The 20,503-nt window shown below is 36.1% G+C and overlaps 1 protein-coding gene across 1 annotated transcript in view; it reads right to left on the bottom strand.

The window, feature by feature from the left end:
- ST8SIA4 (ST8 alpha-N-acetyl-neuraminide alpha-2,8-sialyltransferase 4) overlaps positions 1-20,503 on the bottom strand; it is a 104,265-nt gene that overhangs the window by 49,311 nt on the left and 34,451 nt on the right. Inside the window, exon 4 of the mRNA XM_060093200.1 lies at positions 15,396-15,689. Within this exon, the coding sequence (XP_059949183.1) occupies positions 15,396-15,689 (294 nt within the window). The remainder of the gene's footprint in view (positions 1-15,395; positions 15,690-20,503) is intronic.

The raw sequence follows: 20,503 nt of genomic DNA on the forward strand, positions 1-20,503 counted from the left end.
ATTTTTATCAATCTCAATGATCACCAGTGAATTCTCAATCCAAGTATTTATCCTGATTAATACAAAGTATTATCTTGTCATTTTAATGAGTATAGTTCCTATTATAGGAATATTTATATTAAAACAAATTAATAATTAGAATGTGGTGACAAAATAGGGCACAGACATCATTTTTGTTACAGTAGAATTAAAATAATAAAACTAATGGATAATAAAACTTTATAAAATAATTAAGGGAGATATTTTATCTTTGGTTTAAATACTTTAATAATGTTCATAATATTTGCCAAGGGGCAAAGATTTCAAATAGAATTGTTTGAATATTTTTTCCAGAACTAATTATAAAGAAATCTAAAGTTTAAATCAACTAAGCTCTAGTATAGATATCTGAGTAGAGATAAGAGCATTATAATATAAGGGAATAGAGATGAGAACTACAAGAGCAAACTCCCCAAAGTACAAACTTCAAAAAAAATGCAGAAGAGTACACATGATTCTAATCTAGAACAGTTTACAAATAATATATTTATGCCTGTAAAATATAATTTTAAAAATGCTTATTTATTTGTCTATTTCCTGGAAGAATTTTTTTAACATCTTTATTGCAGTATAATTGCTTTACAATGGTGTGTTAGTTTCTGCTTTATAACAAAGTGAATCAGTTATACATATACATATGTTCCCATATCTCTTCCCTCTTGCGTCTCCCTCCCTCCCACCCTCTCTATCCCACCCCTCTAGGTGGTCACAAAGCACCGAGCTGATCTCACTGTGCTATGCGGCTGCTTCTCACTAGCTATCTATTTTACATTTGGTAGTGTATATATGTCCATACCACTCTCTCACTTCGTCCCAGCTTACCCTTCCCCCTCCCCGTGTCCTCAAGTCCATATTCCACGTCTGCATCTTTTTTTTTTTTTTGCGGTATGCGGGCCTCTCAGTGTTGTGGCCTCTCCCATTGCGGAGCACAGGCTCTGGACACGCAGGCTCAGCGGCCATGGCTCACGGGCCCAGCCGCTCCACGGCATGTGGGATCTTCCTGGACCGGGGCACGAACCCGTGTCCCCTGCATCGGCAGGTGGACTCCCAGCCACTGCGCCACCAGGGAAGCTCCACATCTGCATCTTTATTCCTGTCCTGCCCCTAGGTTCTTCAGAACCATTTTGGGTTTTTTTAGATTGCATATATATGTGTCAGCATACGATATTTGTTTTTCTCTTTCTGACTTACTTCACTCTGTATGACAGACTCTTAAGTCCATCCATCTCACTACAAATGACTCAATTTCATTTCTTTTTATGGCTGAGTAATATTCCATTGTATATATGTGCCACATCTTCTTTATCCATTTCATCTGTTGACGGACACTTATGTTGCTTCCATGTCCTGGCTATTGTAAATAGAGCTGCAATGAACATTTTGGTACATGACTCTTTTTGAATTATGGTTTTCTCAGGGTATATGCCCAGTAGTGGGATTCCTGGGTTGTATGGTAGTTCTATGTGTAGTTTTTTAAGGAACCTCCATACTGTTCTCCATAGTGGCTGTATCAATTTACATTCCCACCAGCAGTGCAATAGAGTTCCCTTTTCTCCACACCCTCTCCAGCATTTATTGTTTGTAGATTTTTTGATGATGGCCATTCTGACTGGTGTGAGATGATATCTCATTGTAGTTTTGATTTGCATTTCTCTAATGATTAATGATGTTGAGTATTCTTTCATGTGTTTGTTGGCAATCTGTATATCTTCTTTGGAGAAATATCTATTTAGGTCTTCTGCCCATTTTTGGATTGGGTTGTTTGTTTTTTTGTTATTGAGCTGCATGAGCTGCTTGTAAATTTTGGAGATTAATCCTTTGTCAGTTGCTTCATTTGGAAATATTTTCTCCCATTCTGAGGGTTGTCTTTTGGTCTTGTTTATGGTTTCCTTTGCTGTGCAAAAGCTTTTAAGTTTCATTAGGTCCCATTTGTTTATTTTTGTTTTTATTTCCATTTCTCTAGGAGGTGGGTCAAAAAGGACCTTGCTGTGATTTATGTCATAGAGTGTTCTGCCTATGTTTTCCTCTAAGAGCTTGATAGTGTCTTCTGGCCTTACATTTAGGTCTTTAATCCATTTTGAGTTTATTTTTGTGTATGGTGTTAGGGAGTGTTCTAATTTCATACTTTTATATGTACCTGCCCAGTTTTCCCAGCACCACTTATTGAAGAGGCTGTCTTTTCTCCACTGTATATTCTTGCCTCCTTTATCAAAGATAAGGTGACCCCTGGAAGAATTCTTAAGAAATAATCTATGGTAGTTCGTAGTGGAACTGATGATCTACTTTGTGCAGTGTTTAATTTTTTTTACATCATGTTAAAAAAATGAGAAAATAAAATAGAACCATCCCATTATGAAAAACAGCACTTGACTATTATGAATCAAATTATAGTAACTATAATTTTTTGTCTAACATTATATATTTTGTAAAAATATATTTTAATATGTCTTATATAATAATTTAATTGCATATTAAATTACATCATTGGGTTAAATGTTTTTTCAGATTTTAGGTTATACATTGATAATTTTGTTATCAACGTATAAAGAAAAAACCTTGATTTTTATATCTTGTAGTCACACATGTTTAAAATTTCAACAAATCATTTTAATGTTTCAAAATCCCCTCTTCACTCTTAAAGTCTTATGAAAATTGTTCCATTCTTCACAAGAAAATTACAAAATAATAATATTAATATTGGACATGTGGGGCTTCTGAATAAATACAAATGAAAAGCTTGCAATCCTAAACCAGTGTAATACATTGGTGTATTCACTTTAATTTGTAACTATAGTTTTTAAAATTTGTCCCCATTAGACTAATCTTTCATTATTTGGTAAGATTGTTTTAAAATTAGAATCTTGCAATATCTTCCCTTCCTGTTTCCCTTAACATGGCTTGGGAAGAATGACCATACATTAAAAAACATCATTGAGTTTTGTGATTGATGGTTATATTTTCAGAGCTTGAAAAAATCTACAATTAAATGGATGCTTAAAGTTGGTAAGCCATCAAAATTTTCAGAGAGGAAAAAGTTTAAATGATGAGGCTTGACGATATGAAAACTAAAGGATTTGACTTTTTTGCTTTCCAAATCACTTAAACTTCCTACTTGTAACTGCAGTATTTGGAAGGACCTTTGCATTTTAACATTGTGATTACGTGCGCTGTAAAACGCACGGACTGCATAAACATGTCACGAGAGACAACAAACTCTACTAATCAACAGAGGATATGAAACTATCTAAACTATTTTCCTGAATTGTATTAACCACAGGGTTTCGGAGACATGTAAAAAAGATACTTAAAGAATAGATCTTTGGGGATTTTGCTCTTGCTTTCATATCATGTGAATCTTCTTTGTTTCATCAGTTTTCCCACTTCCTTATTTTCTTTCTGAGTTTTAGTAGCTTTGTGGAGTATAAACATTATGTTGAAATGCTACATTTGCATGCATTAATGTGTTAAATTCACTAGTTCCATAAATGAAATGACCTTTCACATACATAATGAGTACAAATTTCCAACGTATTTGAAAGGTGAAAGGCAAATTTAGAGCTACTTTTTATACACTGGGCCACAGTTTAGAACTCAATCACTTGATCTTGAGGGGAAAGATGTAGATGTGTAAGCAGGAAAGTGGCAAGTTAAGTTTTTTCTGGAGAATTCAAAATAAGTATTCTCAAAAATACCTAAAATACAGTAATCAAAAGAAAGCATACCATTAACTTCACCAGTAGTCAGAAGTTTGGCCCTGTTGTTCTTTGGAATAAACTGTTTAGGAAATAGTGATATAGTTTATATTTATAATGTTTATGGAAGAAAAGTAAGTAAGACAAAACATAAGAGAGTACTGATGAACTAATTAGTAAAAGGTTCTGCACTTTCTGTATTTAAAATAAATGTAAAAGGGCGATATGAATTCATGGTTGTTAATCATATATAATCCTATCTAGATTCTAATTTACTGAAAATGCTCTATTTCAACCATGCTTCTTATTGTTTTGCTGTTGGTAGTAAATGGAGAAATATAAACCAGAATCTAAGGAACAAAAGTACTTATTTCAACATTTATGCAGAGATGCAAAGACCCAGAATACTCAACACAATATTGAGGGAGGAACAAAATCAGAGGACTGACACTACCCAACTTCAAGACTTACTATAAAGCTACAGGAATCAGGACAATATGGTGCTGGCAAAGAACAGACAAATAGATCAAATGACACATGAAGAGCCCAGCAATAGACCCCCATAAATATAGTCAATTGATGTTTGAGAAAGAAGCAAAGGTAATACAATGAAGAAAAGGCAGTCTTTTTAACAAAGGTGCTGGAACTATTGTCCATTCCCATTAAAAAAATGAATCTTGACAAAGAACTTTATAACTTTCACAAAAATTAACTCAAAATGGATCACAGATTTAATGTAGAGTGCAAAACTATAAAACACTTAGAAGATAATATATAAGACAGTCTAGATATCTCTGGGTTAGGTGATGACTTTTTAGATACAATACTAACGGTGCAATCAATGAAAGAAATAATTGATAAGCTGGACTTCATTAAGAGAGTGTGAACAGAATGAAAAGACAAGCAATGGTATGGGAGAAAATATTTGCAAAAGACATATCTGATAAAGGACAGTCATCTAAAATATAAAAGAAACTCTCCAGTAAGAAAACTAACAACCTGACTAAAAAAATGAGCCAAAGACTTCAACATATATCTCACTAAAGAAGAGATACAGATGGCAAATAAGCATATTAAAAGATGTTCCACATCATATGTCATAAAAGAAATGCAAATTAAAACAATTAAATATCACTATATACCTATTAGAATGACCAAAATCACCAAAATGACAGTGAAAACACCAAGTGCCAGTGAGGATGTAGAGCAACAGGAACGCTCAATCATTACTAGTGTGAGTGTAAAATGGTACAGCCACATTGGAAGACAGTTTATCAATGTCTTAAAACACTAAACATACTCATAATAAGGTCCAGCAATCTAATGAGTTGAAAACTATGTCCACCCAAAAAACCTGCACACAGATGTTTTCAGCAGCTTTATTCATAATTGCCAAAACTTGGAAGAAACAGGTGAACAGATAAACAAACTGGTACATCCAAACAATGGAATATTATTAAACTCTAAAAAGGAATGAGCAATCAAGCCATGAAAAGACATGGAAGAAACTTAAACATATATTACTAAGTGAAATAAACCAATGTGAAAAGGCTATATACTGTATGATTCCAACAATACAACATTTGCGAAAAGGCAAAACTATGGAGCCAGTAAAAGGATCAATGCTTGCTATGGGTTAATGGGGAGAGAGAGATGAAGAATCTGAGCACAGAGGATTTTTAAAGCAGTGAAACTACTTTATAAGATACTATAACGGTGGATACATGTCATTTAACATCTGTCAAAACACATGGAATGTACAACTAAGAGTGAACTGTAGTGTAAATTATGGACTTTGGGTGATAATAATGTATCAGTGTAGGTTCATTAATTGTAACAAATGTAGGTCTCTGGTGGAAGATGTTGACAATGTGGGAGACTATGCATGTGTGGGGGCAGGGAATATATGGAAAATCTCTGCACCATCTTCTCAATTTTTTTGTTAACATAAAACTGTTCTAAAAATAGTCTATTAAAAAAGTACTAATCTACAGTAATCTTAAATTTTCTTATTAGTTTCCTATAGTCAAGGAGTACTTCAAAATATTTTTTTCAACCTTAATAAGATATCACTGGAGTGTGTGTGTATGTGTGTGTATATATTTGTATGTGTGTGTTAGAGTGAGTGTGTGTATGTGTAAGATAGGACAGAGTGACTTCTTTATATTTCTATGAATCAATGATAATCAACTTTTAAGATATCAAAAAAGAAGATGTGTGGAAAAATAAACATCTTACTAAAGGTAAATTCATGGGCAATTATAAAAGCTAGTATTACTGTAACAAGGATTCATAACTATTTTTCATTTATTTCTACATAATTTAAGAGACAAATACATTAAAAAAATTGTTAGTGTAAAATCTAGTATTACTGTAACTTTGGTTTATAACTCCAAATCTTGTTTTCTACATAATTTAGGACACTAATGTATTAAAAAATTATTAATTTATGTTTTGGGACACACTATATATACATACATAATTTTGTGATGTCAACAATGGAAAGGGGTGGGGAAAGAACATTTTGTATGTCATTGAAGTTAAGCTGGTGTAAATTCAAATAAGAGTGTTATAACTTTAGGATTTTAAATGAAATCCCCATGGTAAACACAAAGAAAACAGCTCTACAATACACACAAAGGAAATGAGAAAGAAATTCAAATGTTTTGAGATTGGTTCAAGATGGCAGGGTAGAAGGACATGCTCTCACTCCCTCTTTTGAGAACACTGGAATCACAACTGGCTGCTGAACAATCATTGACAGAAAAACATTGGAATTCACCAAAAAAGATACCCCACATGCAAAGACAAAGGAGAAGCCATGATGAGACAGTAGGAGGGGTGCTATCACAACAAAAGCAAATCTCATAACTGCTGTGTGGGTGACTCACAACCTGGAGAACACTTACACCACAGAAGTCCACCCACTGGAGTGAAGGTTCTGAGCCACACGTCAGGCTTCCCAAACTGGGGGTCTGGCAACGGGAGGAGGAATTCCTAGAGAATCAGACTTCGAAGGCTAGTGGGATCTGACTGCAGGACTTCAGCAGGACTGGGGGAAACAGAGACTCGACTCTTGGAGGGCACACACAAAGTAGTGTGCGCATCGGGACCCAGGGGAAGGAGCAGTGACGCCTTAGGAGACTGAGCCAGACCTACCTGCTACTGTTGGAGGGTCTCCTGCAGAGGCAGGGGGCAGCTGTGGTTCACCAAGGGACAAGGACACTGTCAGGAGAAGTTCTGGGAAGTACTCCTTGGCATGAGCCCTCCCAGAGTCTGCCATTAGCCCCAAAAAAGAGCCCTGGGTAGGCTCAAGTGTTGCATCACCTCAGGCCAAAAAACCAACAGGAAGGGAACCCAGCCCCATCCAGAGCAGACAAGCAGATTAAAGTTTTACTAAGCTGTGCCCACCAGAGCAACAGCCAGCTCTACCCAACACCCATCAGGAAACTTCCACAAGCCTCTTACATAGCCTCATCTACTAGAGGGCAGACAGCAGAAGCAAGAAGAACTACAATCCTGCAGCCTATGGAACAAAAACCACATTCACAGAAGGATAGACAAGATGAAAAGGCAGAGGGCTATGTACCAGATGAAGGAACAAGATAAAACCCCAGAAAAACAACTAAGTGAAATGGAGACACGCAATCATCCAGAAAAAGAATCCAGAATAATGATAGTGAAGATGATCCAGGACCTCGGAAAAAGAATGGAGGGAAATATCGATAAGATGCAAGAAATGTTTAACAAAGATGTAAAAGAATTAAAGGACAAACAAAGAGAGATGAACAGTACAATAACAGAAATGAAAACTACACCAGAAGGAATCAATAGCAGAATAACTGAGGCAGAAGAATGGATAAGTGACCTGGAAGACAGAATGGTGGAATTCACTGTTGCGGAACAGAATAAAGAAAAAAGAATGAAAAGAAATGAAGACAGCCTAAGAGACCTCTGGGACAACATTAAACGTAACAACATTTGCATTATAGGGGTCCCAGAAGGAGGAGAGAGAGAAAGGACCACAGAAAATATTTGAAGAGATTATAGTCGAAAATTTCCCTAACATGGGAAAGGAAATAGCCACCCAAGTGCAGGAAGAGCAGAGAGTGCCATACAGGATAAATCCAAGGAGAAACATGCCAAGACACATGGTTCTCAAACTGGCAAAAATTAAAGACAAAGAAAAATTATTGAAAGAAGCAAGGGAAAAATGACAAATAACATACAAGGGAACTACCACAAGGTTAACAGCTGATTTCTCAGCAGAAACTCTACAAGCCAGAAGGGAGAGGCATGATATACTTAAAGTGATGAAAGGGAAGAAACTACCACCAAGATTACTCAACCCAGCAAGGATCTCATTCAGATTCAATGGAGAAATCAAAAGCTTTACAGACAAGCAAAAGCTAAGAGAATTCAGCACCACCAAACCAGCTCTACAACAAATGCTAAAGGAACTTCTCTAAGTGGGAAACACAAGAGAAGAAAAGGACCTACAAAAACAAACCCAAAACAATTAAGAAAATGGTAATAGGAACATACATATCAATAATTACCTTAAACGTGAATGGATTAAATGCTCCAACCATAAGACACAGGTTTGCTGAATGGATACAAAAACAAGACCCATATATATGCTGTCTACAAGACACCCACTTCAGACCTAGGGCCATATACAGACTGAAAGTGAGGGGATGGAAAAAGATATTCCATGCAAATGGAAATCAAAAGAAAGCTGGAGTAGCAGTACTCCTATCAGATTATATAGACTTGAAAATAAAGAATGTTACAGGAGACAAGGAAGGACACTACATAATGATCAAGGGATCAATCCAAGAAGAAGACATAACAATTATAAATACATATGCAACCAACATAGGAGCACCTCAATACATAAGGCAACTGCTAACAGCTATAAAAGAGGAAGTTGACAGTAACACAATAATAGTGGGGGACATTACACCTCACTTACACCAATGGACAGATCATCCAAACAGAAAATTAACAAGGAAACACAAGCTTTAAATGACACAACAGACCAGATAGATTTAATTCATATTTATAGGACGTTCCATCCAGAAACAGCAGATTACACTTTCTTCTCAAGTGTGCACGGAACATTCTCCAGGATAGATCACATCTTGGGTCACAAATCAAGCCTCAGTAAATTTAAGAAAATTGAAATCATATCAAGCATCTTTTCTGACCACAACGCTATGAGATTAGAAATCAATTACCGGGAAAAAAACGTAAAAAACACAAACACATGGAGGCTAAACAATACGTTACTAAATAACCAAGAGATCACTGAAGAAATCAAAGAGGAAATCAAAAATACCTAGACATGAATGACAATGAAAACACGATGAGCCAAAACCTATGGGATGCAGCAAAAGCAGTTCTAAGAGGGACATTTATAGCTATACAAGCCTACCTCAAGAAACAAGAAAAATCTCAAATAAACAATCTAACATTACACCTAAAGAAACTAGAGAAAGAAGAACAAACAAAACCCAAAGATAGTAGAAGCAAAGAAATCATAAAGATCAGAGCAGAAATAAATGAAATAGAAACAAAGAAAACAATAGCAAAGATCAATAAAACTAAAATATGGTTCTTTGAGAAGATAAACAAAATTGATAAACCTTTAGCCAGACTCATCAAGAAAAAGAGGGAGAGGACTCAAATCAACAAAATTAGAAATGAAAAAGGAGAAGTTACAACAGACACTGCAGAAGTAGAAAGCATCCTAAGAGACTACTACAAGCAACTGTATGTCAATAAAATGGACAACCTGGAAGAAATGGATAAATTCTTTTTTTTTTTTTTTTCTTTTTTTTCTTTTTGCGGTATGTGGGCCTCTCACTGTTGTGGCCTCTCCCGCTGCGGAGCACAGGCTCCGGACGCGCAGGCCCAGCGGCCATGTCTCACGGGCCCAGCCGCTCCACGGCATATGGGATCCTCCCAGACTGGGGCACGAACCCATATCCCCTGCATCGGCAGGCGGACTCTTAACCACTGCGCCACCAGGGAGGCCCTGGATAAATTCTTAGAAATGTATAACCTTGCAAGACTGAACCAGGAAGAAATAGAAAATATGAACAGATGAATCACAAGTAATGAAATTGAAACTGTGATTAAATATCTTCCAACAAACAAAAGTCCAGGACCAGATGGCTTCACAGGTGAATCCTATCAAACATTTAGAGAAGAGCTAACACCCATCCTTCTCAAACTCTTCCAAAAAATTGCAGAGGAAGGAAAATTCCCAAACTCATTCTAAGACACCACCATCATCCTGATACATAAACCAGACAAGGATACTACAAAAAAAGAAAATTACAGACCAATATCACTGATGAATATAGATGTAAAAATCCTCAACAAAATACTAGCAAACAGAATCCAACAACACATTAAAAGGCTCATACACCATGATCAAGTGGAATTTATCCCAGGGATGCGAGGATTCTTCAATATATGCAAATCAACCAATGTGATACACCATATTAACAAATTGAAGAAGAAAAACCATATGATCATCTCAATAGATGCAGAAAAAGCTTTTGACAAAATTCAGCACCCATTTATGATAAAAACTCTCCAGAAAGTGGGCATAGAGGGAACCTACTTTAACATGATAAAGGCCATATAAGACAAACCCACAGCAAACATCATTCTCAACAGTGAAAAACTGAAAGCATTTCCTCTAAGATCAGGAACAAGACAAGAATGTCCACTCTCACCACTATTATTCAACATAGTTTTCGAAGTCCTGGCCATGGCAGTGAGAGAAGAAAAAGAAATACAAATTGGAAAGGAAGAAGTAAAACTGTCACTGTTTGAAGATGACATGGTACTATATATAAAGAATCCTAAAGATGCCACCAGAAAACTACTAGAGCTAATCAATGAATTTGGTAAATTTGCATGATACAAAATTAATACACAGAAATCTCTTGCATTCCTATACACTAATGATGAAAAATCTGAAAGAGAAATTAAGGAAACACTCCCATTTACCACTGCAACAAAAAGGATAAAATACCTAGGAATAAACCTACCTAGGGAGACAAAAAACCTGTATGAAGAAAACTATAAGACACTGATGAAAGAAATTAAAGACGATACCAATAGATGGAGAGATATATCATGTTCTTGGATTGGAAGAAGCAATATTGTGGAAATAACTATGCTACCCAAAGCAATCTACAGATTCAGTGCAATACCTATCAAATTACCAATGGCATTTTTTACAGAACTAGAACAAAAAGTCTTACAATTTGTATGGAGACACAAAAGACCCCAAATAGCCAAAGCAGTCTTGAGGGAAAAAAACGGAGCTGGAGGAATCAGACTCCCTGACATCAGACTATACTACAAAGCTACAGTAATCAAGACAGTATTGTACCGGCCCAAAAACAGAAACATCGATCAATGGAACAAGATAGAAAGCCCAGAGAAAAACCCACGCACCTATGGTCAACTAATCTATGACAAAGGAGGCAAGGATATACAATGGAGAAAAGACAGTCTCTTTAATAAGTGGTGCTGGGAAAACTGGACAGCTACATGTAAAAGAATGAAATTAGAACACTCCCTAACACCATACACAAAAATAAACTCAAAATGGATTAGAGACCTAAATGTAAGACTGGACACTATAAAACTCTTAGAGGAAAACATAGGAAGAACACTCTTTGACATAAATCACAGGAAGATATATATATATATATATATATATATATATATATATATATATATATTTGTGTGTGTGTGTTATGCGGGCCTCTCACTGCTGTGGCCTCTACCATTGTGGAGCACAGGCTCCGGACGTGCAGGCTCAGCGGCCATGTCTCACGGGCCTAGCCGCTCCGCGGCATGTGGGATCTTCCCAGACCGGGCCACGAACCTGTGTCTCCTGCAACGGCAGGTGGACTCTCAACCACTGTGCCACCAGGGAAGCCCAGGATGATATTTTTTTATCCACCTCTTATCGTAATGGAAATAAAAACAAAAAGAAAGAAATGGGACCTAATGAAACAAAAGCTTTTGTACAGCAAAGGAAACCATAAATAGGACAAAAAGACAACCCTCAGAATGGGAGAAAATATTTGCAAATGAATCATCAAATAAAGGATTACTCTCCAAAATATATAAACAGCTCATGCAGCTCAATATTAAAAAAAACAAACAACCCAATCCAAAAATGGGCAGAAGACCTAAATAGACATTTCTCCAAAGAAGACAAACAGATGGCCAAGAAGCACATGAAAAGCTGTTCAACATCACTAATTAATAGAGAAATGTAAATCAAAACTACAATGAGGTATCACCTCACACCAGTTAGAATGGGCATCATCAGAAAATCTACAAACAACAAATGCTGGAGATGGTGTGGAGAAAAGGGAACTCTCTTGCACTGTTGGTGTGAATGTAAATTGATATAGCCACTATGGAGAACAGTATGGAGGTTCCTTAAAGAACTAAAAATAGAATTACCATATGATGCAGCAATCCCACTACTGGGCTATACCCAGAGAAAATCATAATTCAAAAAGACACATGCACCCCAATGTTCATTTCAGCACTATTTACAATAGCTAGGACATGGAAGCAACCTAAATGCCCATCGACAGATGAATGGATAAAGAAGATGTGGTACATATATACAATGGAATATTACTTAGCCATAAAAAGGAACGAAATTGGGTGATTTGCAGAGACGTGGATAGATCTAGAGAGTGTCATACAAAGTGAAGTAAGTCAGAAAGAGAAAAACAAATATTGTATATTAACGCATATATATGGAAGCTAGAAAAATGGTATATATGAACCGGTTTGCAGGACAGAAATTAAGACACAGATGTAGAGAACAAATGTATGGACACCAAGGGGGGAAAGCAGTGGGGGTGGTAGTGGTGGTGGTGGTGTGACGAATTGGGAGATTGGAATTGAAATGTATACACTAATGTGTATTAAATGGATGACTAATAAGAAAAAGAAAAAAGAAACATAAAAATAAACACTTCACTATGTCAGATATGTTATTTTTTAGGTTCACCATAATAATAAAACAATTTGTTATACAATAAATATCTCAAGAAGTATATAATTCTGTTTTAAAAAGAAAGAAATTCAAATGTTTCACCATACACATATACATACACAAAACCAAAAAAAAAAAAATGATGGTAATACATGAACAGGAGTGGCTATACTAATGTCAAACAAAATAAAATTTAAATTTAAAAAAATCACAAGAAACAATGTACATTATGCTAAGTGAAATAAGCCAATTATAAAAAGACAAATACCGTATGTTTCTACTTATATAAGGAACTTAAATTAGTCAAAATCTTAAAGACAGATAGTAGAATCGTGATTTCTAACGACTAGGGGGAGAAGGGAATGGGAAGTAATTGTTTAACAGGTAGTATAGAGTTTCGGTTTTGCAAAAGGAAAAGAGTTCTGGATATCGATGATAGTGATCGTTGAACAACAATATGAATGTACTTAAAAGCACTAAATTGTACACTTAAAAATGGTTGAGATGGTAAATTATATGTTATGTGTAAATTTTACCACAATTTTTAAAAGAAGAAAAACTATAGACAAATTAGATTTTGTTAAAATTAAACTCTTGTTCATCAAAAGACAACATTACAAGAGTGAAAAGGCACACCACAGACTGGGAAAAATATCTGCAGTACATGTAATCAATAAAAACTTTAAAAAATTAAAAAGATGTGTTCTTAGAACAACACGTTATGAAGCTGCTCTCTATCAAGAACGCATCTTTTTTTTTTCAGACGCAAATTGTAATTTCAGGACTCTGTTGCTTAAAAAAATTGCTTATCTTCCAAATGCATTATTTTATGTTCCTTTGTTGGAAATTCATGCCAAATGTCAAGAGAATGAATGTTGAATAACCAGGATCTAATTATAAGAATGCAATTTAGTTGCGTGCAGAATAACAATTCCAAAAACTGTCTCAAGGTTTAAACAAGGAAATGGTAAATCCTTGAAGGAAAATATCTCAATAACAAAACAAAACAAAATGAAAACACCTTAGCCCAGTCCCAGTGACAGTATATAAAGCAAACTATTTTTAACTCTGGGTTTTGAAAGCTTTTTCTTTTAGGACTTCTAGCCATTGTATTTACTTGGTCCCCTGAACTTGCCCATCCTTTTTAGGTCCACTGATTTTGCCCTATGTCTTTATCATCTTATGAGTAAATTAATCAAAAGCCTAAATGGCCTTCATATCTCTAGCACCTCTGCTTGTCAACAGAATCTGTAGTTACAAGATTTACTCTCCTAAATTCACATATCTAATTGTGCTTCATGATTATCTTCCCAACCAGATCACAAGTTATTTTTCCAACTTTGTATTCCAATGCACCACAATGGACTCCATTATTCCACAAGTGTACAGTGTATTTAATTATTTTCTTGCCTCAGTTTCCTCTCATGATGCAATACATTTCCTTCTTGTTTCTTCTCTCTCTCCCTGTCTTCTTCCCCCTGAGAATCGCTTTAAAGTTCTTTAAAATCATTTTCTGCTTTAAAAGCTTAGTTCAAATTTCAGATTTTTAGGACTTCTTTGCTAACCTGAGGAACAAATTCTACACTTCGGACAATATACCCCCTTACCATTTGTTTATACTTTACCTAGCTATACATGCCTCTGTTTCTACCATAAAGCCTATGCATTCCTTTAAAGCAGTGATCAGCTCTTCCATTGTGAATCTACAGCATTTGACATTAAGTAGATATCTAATAAATATACAGTATTGCTTATCTTTGTGTTACATATCACACACACTTATATGTATGCATGACTGAACTTAGCCTTTTGGTCATTTACCACTTTTAAGCAAGAGTCTGCTTGTTAGGTCTTTCTTTTGAGCTTGTATTAATAAAAGGGAAATGTTGACTTAATTCATAAAAATGTCATCTATGACTTCTGGGGGGAAACAATAAGGCATATTATCTCAGCCAGCCTTCTCTACCACTAGTTGGCCTCTTAACTACAGTTGGGACTTAATTGCTCCTTAAATACATCTAACGTTTAAGCTTCCACAATATTGCCCACTAGCCATTTAGCACTTCTGTTGGTAGTTTTTACCCCAAATTCATGAATTATACTATGACTTCTTATTACTCTTTAACACAGCAAAATATAAAAATCAGTAGTTTCGGGGCTTCCCTGGTGGCGCAGTGGTTGAGAGTCCGCCTGCCGATGCAGGGGACACGGGTTCGTGCCCCGATCCCGGAAGATCCCACATGCCGCGGAGCGGCTGGGCCCGCGAGCCATGGCCGCGGAGCCTGTGTGTCCGGAGCCTGTGCTCCGCAACGGGAGAGGCCACAGCAGTGAGAGGCCCGCGTACAGCAAAAAAAAAAAAAAAAATCAGTAGTTTCTTCATGAGCAGATATAAATAAGTGCCAAGTTCAAATACTTGCTTTTTCAAGAAAGAGAATGAGCTAAAATAATACAGCACGTAAACGAAATTCAAGTTAGTAAACAGAGCAGCCATTATAAAACAATGGAAACATATATCCATTGGGAAATTACTGAGGTTCCTTCCTGTCTAGGGGAAAATGTGTAGTTATGTGTACCATGTGCCAAGGACAGACTGGTCCTTTCCAGACACTTACCCTCTGACAGCATGAATGAGTCTCAGTGATGGATAGGCAGTTCGCACTTTCAGTTTATTCTTAAGGATTAATGCATTAACCCACTCCACGTGCTTCTCTCCTCCTTTGACCATGAAAGCAGGGATCCAAAGGACACTGTCATTCAGCATGGAAAGTCTATGCACAAATTTTTCTCTGTCACTCTCATTCCGAAAGCCTCCAAATGCTCTTTGTACAACTGATGGATTCATGGTAATAAAATCTGATTTAGTTCCCACATCTGCAGCAAACTCCACCACAGGGGCTAGATTACACCTGAAGAGGAAAAAATTAATGGACAAATGAAAAGTAAATATGAAACAGTCACTCCTAAAATGGTGTGCATGAAAAGAAGAATGGGGAATGAGCATTTTTTTTTTTCACCAGGTGGAAAAAAAAGAAAGATAATCTGCCTGGTAAAATTACATTTTCAGTAAGTCACCACACATTCAGGAATGCTGTCTTCAATAATGATGTGCACTTCTAGTAATGGGGCTCAAATTCTCATTTATATTAATTCACTCTGCTGTCGAAGAATACTCATTGCTGTTATCTTCATAAAACCACATGATATGAATTCCTAATAGGTTAATTTATGATGGTAAATTCACAAGAGCTCTGCCATGTAGTAGGCAGTCTAAACCACATGCTGTTCCGTAAGTAAGTAAAACACATTTGACCTGATACTCCAATCTGCACCACTTGTCAAGCTTAAGTCATTTCGACAAGCTTATGAACATAAGTGGAGATGGCTTTTCTGTACCCTGAGGTTAAGGGAAAAATATAACTCCTTATGACGTTTTCCACAGACATATTTGTAATTGCCTTCTATAGGCCTAAATGTGAAGGAAAAGGTAGAAAAATGGAGTTATCACATTTAATATGCCTTTTTGAGATGTTAACTAATGCAGAAAAGCCTCTACTATAGGATCAAATATCTTTCTGTTCTTCAAAATGCCTGTTTTCCCTACTAAAAGGCCATGTGCCTTTGTGGAGGAGGGACAGAATTTGTTGCCCTGTTCTCACTACCAAAGCTCCAGGGCCTCAGAAAGTACCTGGGTCAGATTTTATTCTCGTAACCTGATTTCATTCCTGTATTACAAGAAAGCTTTGGAAAGCACCTTGAATTTTGCCTTCAACCAATTTGTGATGCTTCTTTGAGTCTGTCACATAGACCTTTGGATTTGATGTAACTTAAAAAATAGCTTTTTTAATTTTACAATATTTTAACTTGCTAAAAAGGGCACATTTTAATTAGTTGATAAGTGAAAAATTAGATTTTTAACAAACAAGAGTTTACTAATTTGGAAAAAAATCAATTGAATCTATACATTCATGAAAACACTCACACACACACAGATTTCTTTCTTTTCTTTTTCATTGTTTATATCAGCCTTTCAAGGGAAGGGAAGAGAAACTAATTTCCTCTTTCTGCATTTTTGCAGGTTTGACTGCATTATGAAAGTTTCTCACATTTCTCTTCCTTGTGCATTTTGCCACATTAATTAAATTCTCAAACAAGTTAAATTTAATTAGAAAGTAAAGTGTGTGCTCTGCTATTAAAATTACTGGTTTATATATCCTTCCTTATCTCTCTTAATTAATATATCTTATTACTTCCTAGATCTCTGACAACATTTATCTAATGCAACAAGTATCTTTCATCTCACACAATTAAGCAAAATCTATGTTATCTAGGATAACCTACTGAGAGAAAACAAATAAAAGTTAACACATATTATTTAGAAACAATCATTTCAAGTTATATAACTTTAATTATACCCACTATATTACATGATAGAGTATTTATTTGTCTCTATCCATGATCCATGCACTACTGGAGATTAGTTATTATTCACTCCCCTCACAGTAAGAATATTAGGAACGGGACTGCCCTGGGAAAGAACAGCTACATGTGAACAGAAGCAAACTGAACATCTTACAGTGGAACTCATGGAAGACTGAGGATATGATTTTTGAAGTCCTAAAATGTGCTCCATACCAGTTAAAAATAGTCTAAAATTCTAAGCAAGCTGATTAGAAGATGAATTTGGATACTGTGAGGAAATGGTTTCTGAACAACATTGGTACAAACACTTCTCCTTCCTCAGGTAAAAAATAAACAACACTTGTTAACATGACAGTTAACATGTTCCTGTCAGGGGAGATGGCTTCAGACAGATCTTTTTGCTGTAATAATTCCTCAGCGATTCTTTTCAGAGGATTTCCACCATAGTAAAAAAAATCTATACTTCTTTTTCTCTATAATTGTAAAAATAATCAGAGCCAACCCTGTTAAAGAAAGCCAAAATAATATCCCACTGAATTATCTTTTCAGGAAAAAAAAATCACTTAATTACTTCATGCTTTTCATTACTTTTTCTTATGACATATTTAAAAGCCCCTCCACACCCATGTTTGCTAACACCCACTCTTTTAGGACTGATTCAGCGTGTTTCTGAAACAGGATTGTCTGGCCATGTGCCATTTGAGAGCTAATAAGATAGTCATCAATAAAATTGGGTGCTGAAAGACAGGAAGTTTCCACCTTGGAAGCAAAAGGAAACGAACAGAATAACAATATTTCTGGAGAATAGGGTTGGTTCTAGGAGAGGAACCAATATATTTGATGTAGTCAAAGAATGCTAAATGGCTGTGATGTAAACTGAAAGAGCACCAGGAGATCAAAGAGTAATCAATCCACCTGAGCTTTACTGTAAAGTTTTTATGACCTAAGCACAGCCCAACCAGACTTTGTGAGGGATGGAAACAGAGGTACTGGAAATAGCATGACAGAAGGACACACTGTAAAATATGAACTATGCTGCCTCCACAGCCTGCTTGTTCATTTTCCCTGGAGTGACTATGTCTAATTTTTCACTGGAAGGAAAGATTAACATCATGTCCACATGTGGCCAGCAAATTAACTTCTTTGTAGTTGAGTTAGATATCTAGTCATATAATTAGCTGAATGTCACATAATCAGGGCAAGCATTAAGGAAGCCAAAATAACCAACCAGCTGTGTTACACTCCAGCAATTCAGTAGACTTGTTGTGAACTTCACAGCGTTACTAGTAGCAATACTGCTGATTGAGCAAGATTATAAATAGATTTGCAATCACACATTCTTAACTTTCCTTTTCAAAAAATCTTCTCAGGGATTACAATCATCAAAAGTATCCAGAATGTGTAGCAAGCATTTACGAAGCATTATTTCACATGTTTTTCTTAATCTCATAAAAGTGAAGTGCCCAATTTTTAAACGATGGATATCTGTGAGTCAAAACTACCGAGGGCACGAGAATATTTAATACACTCAAGTTCTGTTTCTTTAGCCAAATTAAATTTTTGTACTGACCAACTATTTTGACATATCAAAAACATGAGAACATATACACAGAATTAGGTCTGTTGGCCAAACTCCCTGTTTACTCTAAGCGGCCCAATTTTCAATTTGTTTGTTTTTATTTTCCATCACTGATTAAAAATCCTTGGGAAGGCAGCTAGCTCCACTTGTACTCTAGACCAGTGGTCCCCAACCTTTTTGGCACCAGGGACTGGTTTCGTAGAAGATAATTTTTCCACAGATGGGGTCGGGGGGGGGCAGGATGTTTCAGGCGGTAATGAGAGTGATGGGGAGCGACAGGGAGAGATAGGGAGCTGCAGATGAAGCTTTGCTTGCTCGACTGCCACTCACCTCCTGCTGTGTGGCCCAGTTCCTAACAGGCCGTGGACCAGTAGCGGTCTACGGCCCAGGGGTTGGGGATCCCTGCTCTAGACCTCTGAAATTTCTTCTGTGATCTCAAACTAGATGTGATTGCCTCTCAGCATTCCTTTTATGCAGAACTGAGGCACTTTCATTTATTTCACAGCCATATAAAATGTTTTTAATAAATTTTAATTCACTTAATTATTTAAGGAAAGATGTGTTTATTTCATGTATAATAGCTCAAGACCACTCAGTTCTCTAGCAAGACATATCTCTTAGATTTGTTAGTATTCTCTGCATGTCCCTTAAGTCATGGCTCAACAGTCTAAGTAACTAGGAGGTCCCTCTTTCAATAGCTCAACAGATATGCTTTGAGAGTTCATTGTGCAAATACTACACAGTACTCAGAACTCTTTTTCCGGCTATCTTACTATTTGTGCTAGTTTACAATGATATAAGCTGGCCAAAATATGATCTTGACAATTATTATTAGTAATAGCAATAAGATAATACTCATTCAATTAGCTACATGTTTATGTATTCCACATTTGTGCTACCTACAGAACTAGTCATCTGAGATACTGAGGTACGACAGCATGTACTGTGATATAGGAGGTGGTTAATTACTTCTTTACACATACAACATAGATTAAATGAGAAGGGAACAATACTGAGTGCACTACAGCCTTACCTCTATTCTTTCTCACCATTAGTTAATGTTCAGACAAGTTCCCATCACACAATTTTCCAAACACATCCTTTTTTTTTTGTTGGCCAATCTCATTGTGTATTTATCTGTACTAACACTGAAATCCCTCAGCCCAAACCATCGTTGTCAATGGAACCACATTTGTCAACTGACTATGAAGTGAGAGATAACCTCTTCTCTTTTCTGCCCTCAGAGGAAGCATATGGTTCCTATCTGCTCCCATCCTGTTTTTGAGCTTGAAGAGCCAAGAAAGAGAACAAAGAATCTCTAATACCTGGTTTTGTTTTAGGCTTTGTGGTTACCCTCTCAAAACTTCTAGGGGAAGCTGAAACATGCCACCTATGAGCCTCTTTGACTTTCTTGAGGTGAGGATAATAGACCCGAAACAATAATTTTGCAACACTTTGAGGTAAGGAGTAGTATTATCTCCACTTAGAGGTAAGGAACTAGGTCAAGGTAATTAGGAAACATGTCCAAGGACATAGCACATATAAAATAAAAGCATAACTATTTAAAAATGACTCCAGGACAGGAGTTTTAATTGACACTACTTATATATTGATTTCTTTCAGAATCAGTGAAAATCTACTTATACATTGATTTCTTTCAGAATCAGCGAAAAATGTATGTTCATGTTTCACCCCAACCTTCCTGTAAGAGAAAGAATGCCT

Source organism: Mesoplodon densirostris, chromosome 3 (genome assembly GCF_025265405.1).
Source record: "Mesoplodon densirostris isolate mMesDen1 chromosome 3, mMesDen1 primary haplotype, whole genome shotgun sequence".
Taxonomy (NCBI): domain Eukaryota; kingdom Metazoa; phylum Chordata; class Mammalia; order Artiodactyla; family Ziphiidae; genus Mesoplodon; species Mesoplodon densirostris.